Source organism: Daphnia pulex, chromosome 10, assembly GCF_021134715.1.
Source record: "Daphnia pulex isolate KAP4 chromosome 10, ASM2113471v1".
Taxonomy (NCBI): Eukaryota; Metazoa; Arthropoda; class Branchiopoda; order Diplostraca; family Daphniidae; genus Daphnia; species Daphnia pulex.
In genome coordinates this window covers 8,111,000-8,118,891 of record NC_060026.1, presented here as the reverse complement: position 1 = coordinate 8,118,891, position 7,892 = coordinate 8,111,000, and the positions used below count along the sequence as shown (strand labels likewise).

Sequence of the window (7,892 nt, the reverse complement as noted above, 5' to 3'; positions counted from 1 at the left end):
TGGCCCCTGAGAGAAGACCCGCACGACCGCCGCATCTTTTACGCTCCGGCTCCAATTGAAGGCTTTATACACATCGCAAAAAAACTCCTGACACCGGAACAGCTGGCAGAAGCCCAAAAGCCAGTTTTTTCTGGCGATTTTCGCTACAAGCCGAAGGAAGGAGACGCAGCCGTGACAGCAGCGCCCCCAGCATCAACGTCGGAAAGGAGAGTCATATTTACGGAGCCGGCGCCATCGACAGCGGCTCCAGCGGCCGCAGACTCCAGCTCGGAGGAAGAGGACGTCCTGCAATTGTTGGCCGAGGACGACGAGGTGACTGGAGTAGCAGCGGCATTGGCCAGATCTTCAATCCGGGCCAGCCAAGCCGAGATCACAGAAAATTATCTTCAGGCACCCAAAGATCCAACCAGGCCCTTATTTTCAATCCCGACTGGAGTTGGCCGCGGTTCCACTAGGGGTCGTGAAAGAAGACAATATTGGCGTGAATAATTTGTGTTTTCCGTCAACTTAAAATACCGTATTGCATTCTTGAAATGATGGCATGCGCCATTAAATACAAACGGGTATAAAAATTAACCTCATTCTAAATCTTTAAATCTTAAAAAAAAAAGAAAACCGTGCAAAGTTGCCGGATCAAAAAAAAGAGAAAGCCGTGCAAAGTTGCCGGATAAAAAAAAAGAATTCTTTTCTTCTTTCCTTATTCTCACTTAATGTATTGTCGGAGCCGGTTAACAAACTAGCTCCATAACTGAAAATTTGTGATTCAATCATATTGTCGGAGCTAGTAATAATCTAGCTCCATATTAATTATTCTTAATTAGGAAGAGTGGCAACCGGCAAAAAGAGTGTTCCACAACGAAGGATTACGCCACCACAACAAAAGTGAAAATACGCGAACGTTGCGCCATCTCGGACTCAAAGATATAATTATTCAATTTGTATTGCAATCATTAATCTCCTGTTCTCTCTCACTCAGTAGACGGAGCCACTAATTCAAAATGGCTTCACAAACAGCAAAAACATTAAGATCTGCAACGAAAGGCCTTATCACAAAAAGAATTAATCAGCTGAAGACGTACGAGCCAGTCACAATGACGATGAAAAAGTCAGATGAGCTGGAAGCCCTTAAACAAGATCTGAAGACTAAGTTCGAATATTTTCAGCAGCTTTCAGCTAAAATTCAAGAGGAACTGAATGCAGCGGATACCCCTCCAGAAGATTTCCAGACAGAAAGTGACTATATCCAAGATGTCGAAGACGATGTCAGAGCAGCCAAAGTAATTCTGAACACGAAACAGAAAGAATGGGAGATTATTAAGGAAGATGAAGAAATGCAAAAAGCAGCGGATATAGAAAGGCAGAAAGAAGAAGACAGAGACAAGAGGTTGCTACAGATGCTCCAAGTCAACATGCAACAACTTATAGCCGCGATTCCAGCAGCTGTCGCTCCCACTGTGACTGTGAACGCGCCGGCCGGAGTCGCACAAGCAACGCGACTCCCACAACGACAGATTCGTCACTTCAAAGGCGATATCCTAGAGTGGACCTCATTTTGGGAGTCGTTCAACACAGCCGTGCATTCATCTAGCCTCTCAACGGTACAAAAATTTGATTATTTAAAAGAATACCTTAAGGGGGAAGCCCGTCTGTTTGTCGAGAATTTAGAACTCACCAATCGCCGTCGACGAGTTGCAAAAAAATTATGGAAAAAAGCAGGTCATTTTGTCAATCAGCGCTCATTTTGAAAAATTGGATTCTCTTCAGCCAGTACGCGAAGGACGTAGCAGCTCTGCGAAACCTTCAGCTTACGATCCGATCCCACATCAGCGCATTGGAGACTCTCGGAAAAGGGAAATCTACCTATGGGAGCCTCCTTGGGACCAAACTAATCAAATTGGTCCCGTACAAACTTCAAGAGAAATGGTCAGAAGTGGAAACCAACGACTCTACAGATATCGACTGTGTTCTTAAGTTCATCCGTGAACAAACAGAGGCGGCGGAGAGATTCAGCAGATTGAAGGTAGCAGAAAAACCGAAACAAGCCCAAAGCAATCCGCAACCAAAACATGCACCATCTCCGGCTACAGCCTCGCAGTTGGCAACGGGAGCCAGAATGAATTCGGCTAACCCGGTAAAACCAAATCAAAAAGCAGAAAATAATTCTCCTCATTCCAACACAGGTCCAAGAGAAGCAAGTAGACCTTGCATCTTTTGTAACGAAGGGCACTGGCCATCGAAATGCCCAAAGAATTTAAAGGAGAGGAAAGCAGTGATAGCAGAGCTTCAAAGGTGCACCAACTGTTTTGGAACACGTCATGCGAACAAAGACTGTACTTCGCCGAGAAATTGCAATCGATGCGGCGGCCGACATCACACAGCTCTATGTGAACGAAAAGACACAAGATTTTCAGAAGCATCCGGAGCCGGGGCAACCAGCTCCACGGTGTCAGGAAACGCCGCGACCATCACTACAGCATGTGCAAATATATTTGGCGATATTGTGTTAAAAACGGCGACAGTATTCGTGATCGGCCCGGATGGCCGAGAAAAGAAGACCATCCTGTTCGCCGACAAAGGAAGCCATAGAACATGGGTTCTTAAATCAATCTCCGAAGATCTTAATTTAGAGAAAAAACAGGTCGAGAGTCTCTCAGTCAGAGTATTCCAGCAAGAGAAAGAAAGTCCGCCGGAATTGAAGAATTTGGTGGAATTCAAAGTGCGGGGCACCTGGCAAGGAGCCCCAATAATCAATCTTCTTGCTTTAGAGTCTGAATTCATCGCGAACACAGGCCCGTACATCAAGTCCAGATTTGCGGAGCAACTCTGGTTGAAAGACGAGAGGTTGGCAGACGATAGATTCGACAGACCTCAGACGGAAGAAGAACATCCATCCGGAATTTTGGTGGGCATGGACCAAATAAATTTGATCATAGACAGCGGAGCAGCCATCCAAAGCCCCTGCGGGTTGAGAGCCTACAACACGCCATTTGGAAAAATGCTAGGCGGCCCATCAAAAGAAACATCATCCAAAACTGGTCAAAACATAATACAACACTTAATCTCTCAATCCAATTATTCATCTTCTCATGTCGTAACACCATACACAACAACTTGCGCCAGTTCAACGAAAGCCTTTCCAGTCCAGTCGAAAAAATCAACCTCGGAGACAGGAAATTCCAGTCTCCAAACCCCAACTGAAAAATCATCACTCTCAGATGAATCGGATGGGAAAGAGTTAGACTCCGACACCAAAAGGATGGAAGAAGACGAGCTGGATGCAATCAAATTTGATGTTTCTCTTTTTTGGAAATTAGAGAATTTCGCGAATCTGGATGGAGCGGATGCGGTGGAGCCGAATAATCGTTTCGACCGATTTGAAGACGAGATAACTTGACTTCCGGATGGCCGTTATTGTACACCATTGCCCTGGACGACGGATCAATGGAGATTGCAGAGAAATTTCCATCTGACCGCCGGAAGACTGGAGAGTACGCTGGCAAGACTAAGGAAGACTCCACAGGATCTCGCCGACTACAGCTACGAGATCCAGCAACTGATCGACAAGAAGTTCGTGGAAGAAGCAGATATGGAATACGATGGTCACCACACGTATGTACCAAATCATCCAGTTTTCAGAAGAGACAAAAACACGACGAAAATTCGCGCAGTTTTTGATGGAGCAGCTAAATCGAAATTTGGGCCAAGCCTGAATGAAGTGCTGGAAATCGGACCGAATTTGAACCCCGATCTCCTTTCAGTCACAATGCGATTCCGGATGACCAAGATCGCCTGGATTGCCGACATTGAAAAGGCGTTTTTGAACATAGCGCTACAGCCCGAAGATGCAGAAGCGATCAGGTTTTTATGGTCTACGGAGCCAAGTAAAGTTGGCTCCCCACTGATTGCTTACAAATGGTTAAGAGTTCCGTTTGGCCTGAGTCCTAGTCCCTTTTTGCTTCGAGCAGCTGTAAATAAGCACCTAAAATCCGTTTATTCTAGATATCCAGACACAGTGGAACAGTTAATGGAAAACTTGTACGTCGACGATTATTTAGGCGGAGCAGACGAAGTCAAAACGGCCAAATCAAGAGTCAACGAGACGAACATCCTTTTCGGTGAAGCACAACTCAACATGAGGAGCTACGCAACAAATAGCGAAGAGCTCCGTCAACACCTGGAAGAAAAAGGCCTCGAAAACCAATCAGTAGGTCTGCTATCTCCCTCTTTGGATAATCAACAGAAAGTGCTCGGGATCCGGTGGGATACTGGATCCGATACATTCCAATTCGAGCCATCCACAATCGTGCAAGCAGCGGAAGAAATCGGCGAAAGGATCACAAAGAGAAAAATTTTAAGTATTTCATCTAGAATTTTTGATCCTTTGGGGTTTTTTAGCCCCAACAGTCCTCCTGCTGAAGATCATTTATCAACGGCTTTGGGAAAAAGACGTAGATTGGGATGCAGTTGCCCCAGAAAAAATCCAAAAGTCATGGAGAGCAGTGATGCAAGGTGTCATCAATTTCAACCAGCTGAAAATACCACGCTGGGTAGGATTCGGAAAAGATGTAGTGAAGGCAGAATTACACGTGTTCGGAGACGCATCAGAAGCGGCGTACGGAGCCGTAGCTTACGTACGGCTCCAAAGAGCAAATGAAAAGCCGTTCACCACATTTCTCGTCAGCAAAACGAAAGTAGCGCCTCTACCAAAACGTAAGGTCACCTTACCACGTTTAGAATTATTAAGCTCTCTTTTGGCAGTCCGTCTAGGTGAAACTGTAAGAAAAGCGCTGCACATTGAAAACTGGAGAGTGACGTATTGGTCTGATTCATTGGTAACGCTCGGATGGATCCGAGATGACGCCAACAAGTGGAAGCCGTTTGTCCGGAACCAGGTGGAGACAATTCAAGGTGTCTCCGAGAAGGATTGGTGGAAGCACTGCCCAGGAGTCCAGAATCCAGCGGATCTTGCTTCGCGGGGAGCGCCAGCACAAGCGCTGGTAAATTCTCAGCTATGGTGGCACGGACCCGAATGGTTGATCGAAGAAGAAGACAATTGGCCGGATTCCAAACATGAAAAGCAAGATCCATCCATTCAAGAAACTATAGACGCAGAGTCAAGAGGAGCAGTAGTTATTATCACTGCTTCCGTAGCAATGCCAATAGAGCCTATCGACTGGGATTTAGATGTCGTATCAACCTGGAATCGATTTCTGCGGAGTCGAACCTGGATGCTAAGGTTCTCCAACAGAAGCCGTAAACGATTACGTGACCCAGGCGCAGGACTAACAGAAGCAATCAAAGTGAAAGATAAAGTTATCAGAGTGGCCAGGTTTGCAAGCGAAGAATTAGACGAGGCGGAGCTGACGATTTATAGGAAGCTCCAGAAAGAAAAGTATCCGAAGGCATACGAGACACTCCAGCTTGGTCTACCGATCCATCAAAAGGAAAAGATCGCATCTCTCAATCTAGTCTGGGATGAACGAGACAAACTAATCTGGATCAGTGGCCGAGTTATTCTCGCGCTCCGGGACAAAAATATCGAGCCTCCAATCTTGCTACCAGCTAACCACAAAATTGTTTCATTTATTATTGCAGATAAGCACGAATCGCTTCATCATGCTGGCGTGAAAACGACCCTCTCCGAACTCAAAGAAAGATTTTGGATCGTCAGAGGACGTCAGCAGACAAAGAAAGAGTTGTTCAAGTGCGTCAAATGCAAAAAACTGTCATCACCACCATTCAACGAGCTTGCAGCGCCACTTCCGCTCAATCGACTGAAAAATCCGCAGGCGTTTAACGTCACTGGTGTCGACTTTGCTGGACCGCTTTATCACAAGCTAGTAACAATCAAGAAAACAAAGAAAAAGGAAAATTCTGTCGAAGCGGATTCCATTCCGGAGCCACTTTCTGCAGAAGAGGCTCCCCAAGAGCAAGAGCCGGAGCCACTGACGGAAGCAGAGGCTCCAATCGAACAAGAATTCGAAGAAGCTACAGTGATCAATCATCGCAAGTGCTACGTGTGTTTATTTACGTGCGCCGTGACCCGTGCTGTGCATCTTGAACTTGTCATTGATTTATCTGCCCGCTCGTTTCTACTGGCATTCCGACGATTTGCCGCGAGACGAGGGCCAGTGTCGGTCATGTTGTAAGGATCGGCTTAACTATATGTATCTGTCATGTACTGTGTCCGGAACCAGCCACGGGAGCGCACGAGCAGCCAGCCAAGTATAGCGGCGCATCTAAAGTTGCGCGCGCATGCGCAACACACGCGCATGCGCAACCCGCGCTCATACGCAGTGCACGCGCATGCGCACCAGGGACGCGCGCAGTTCAAGTGCGGGTGCACGCGTGCAGCTCAAGTGCGGATGCACTCACGACCTTCACAGTAACTCCGTCCACCACCGTCTACAGTTCAACGGCGACACCGGCGTGACCTAAATACCCAGACGATGACTCACGATGACTCACGCGTCTCGGGCAGTATAAAAGGCCCCGTGTTTCCCTCCAGAAGGCAGTCTGCTCCGGACTCGCCTCTGGTAATATAAGCCTTAACTATCTCTTGTGGTCTCTTGTGAACTGTCTGCTTGTACTGTATGTGTAGTGTTAAAGTGTAATACATAAGCGTCATCCTCTGATGATCACTTGTGTGTTATTTAGTATAAGTAAAAGTAAGGTCTCGAACGACCCTTACAATTGGTGAACGTGCCATTTCGAACTTTGCCATTTGAACGAGTTTTTGGACTCTGCCATTTGCGTGGATTTATGAACTCTACCATTTGAGTGAGTTTATGAACTCTGCCATTTGAGCAAGTATTTGAACTCTGAAATTTGGGCGAAAGTGTTGAAGTGTTTCTACACACGCATCTACACATCACCACGTCCGCAGACCAGAGGCAAACGAGAATTCTGAGAAAGAGCTGTCGAAGGGACTCTTTTAACGAATTCTCCGTCAACAGAGTAACAAAGGCACTCTGTTGATCAACACGGCCATAGATCGAGAGGCAAACGAGAATTACGAGAAAGAGTTGTCGAAGGGACTCTTTCAAACGAATTCTCCGTCAACAGAGTAAAAAGGCACTCTTTTGATCATCACGGCCATATTAGCTGAGCCAACGAGAATTTTGAGAAAGAGCTGTCGAAGTGACTCTTTCCGGCAAAATTCTCCGTCAACAGAGTAACAAAGGCACTCTGTTGATCTACCCATCTACATATCACCACGTCCGCAGACCACGTCCGCAGACCAGAGGCATACGAGAATTTTGAGAAAGAGCTGTCGAAGTGACTCTTTCCGGCAAAATTCTCCGTCAACAGAGTAACAAAGGCACTCTGTTGATCAACACGGCCATAGATCGAGAGGCAAACGAGAATTACGAGAAAGAGTTGTCGAAGGGACTCTATCAAACGAATTCTCCGTCAACAGAGTAACAAAGGTACTCTGTTGATCATCACGGCCATAGTAGCTGAGCCAACGAGAATTTTGAGAAAGAGCTGTCGAAGTGACTCTTTCCGGCAAAATTCTCCGTCAACGGAGTAACAAAGGCACTCTGTTGATCTACCCATACCAGAATCGGAGCCATCAACAATTCTGGAAGGAGCCATCAAAGTGACTCTTCAAGACGACGGATATCACCCGTGGACTCTTCAAGACGACGGATATCACCCGTGGACTCTTCAAGACGACGGATATCAGCCGTGGACTCTGCAAGACGACGAATATCAGCCAAGGAATCTAACAACGTGGGAAACTCAGCACGAAGACAAGAGCTTCAAAGTCCTACATGACCGAAGAATATCAATCAAAATTGGAGGTAAATACAAAATCTGAGCCATCTCCTTCAATTAAAGAGAGCGTAGAGGAATCACCAGGCGCTAACGTTCGAAGATCCGAAAGA

The 7,892-nt window shown here is 46.5% G+C and overlaps 1 protein-coding gene across 1 annotated transcript; it reads left to right on the top strand.

Moving 5' to 3' along the window:
- The first annotated feature begins 1,091 nt into the window (after positions 1-1,091).
- LOC124203484 lies at positions 1,092-6,149 on the top strand. The gene is made up of 5 exons (XM_046600159.1): positions 1,092-1,598; positions 1,765-1,923; positions 1,973-3,346; positions 3,455-4,325; positions 4,396-6,149. Exons 1-5 carry the CDS (start codon positions 1,092-1,094, stop codon positions 6,147-6,149), a joined length of 4,665 nt encoding a protein of 1,554 aa, XP_046456115.1.
- The last annotated feature ends 1,743 nt before the right edge of the window (positions 6,150-7,892 follow it).

Coding starts and splice junctions, on each gene's coding strand:
- LOC124203484 (XM_046600159.1), top strand. CDS start 1,092: ATGACGATGAAAAAGTCAGATGAGCTGGAAGCCCTTAAACAAGATCTG. Junction 1,924..1,972: donor TACAAACTTCAAGAGAAATG/GTCAGAAGTGGA, acceptor TGTGTTCTTAAG/TTCATCCGTGAACAAACAGA. Junction 3,347..3,454: donor ATCTGGATGGAGCGGATGCG/GTGGAGCCGAAT, acceptor TGGAGATTGCAG/AGAAATTTCCATCTGACCGC.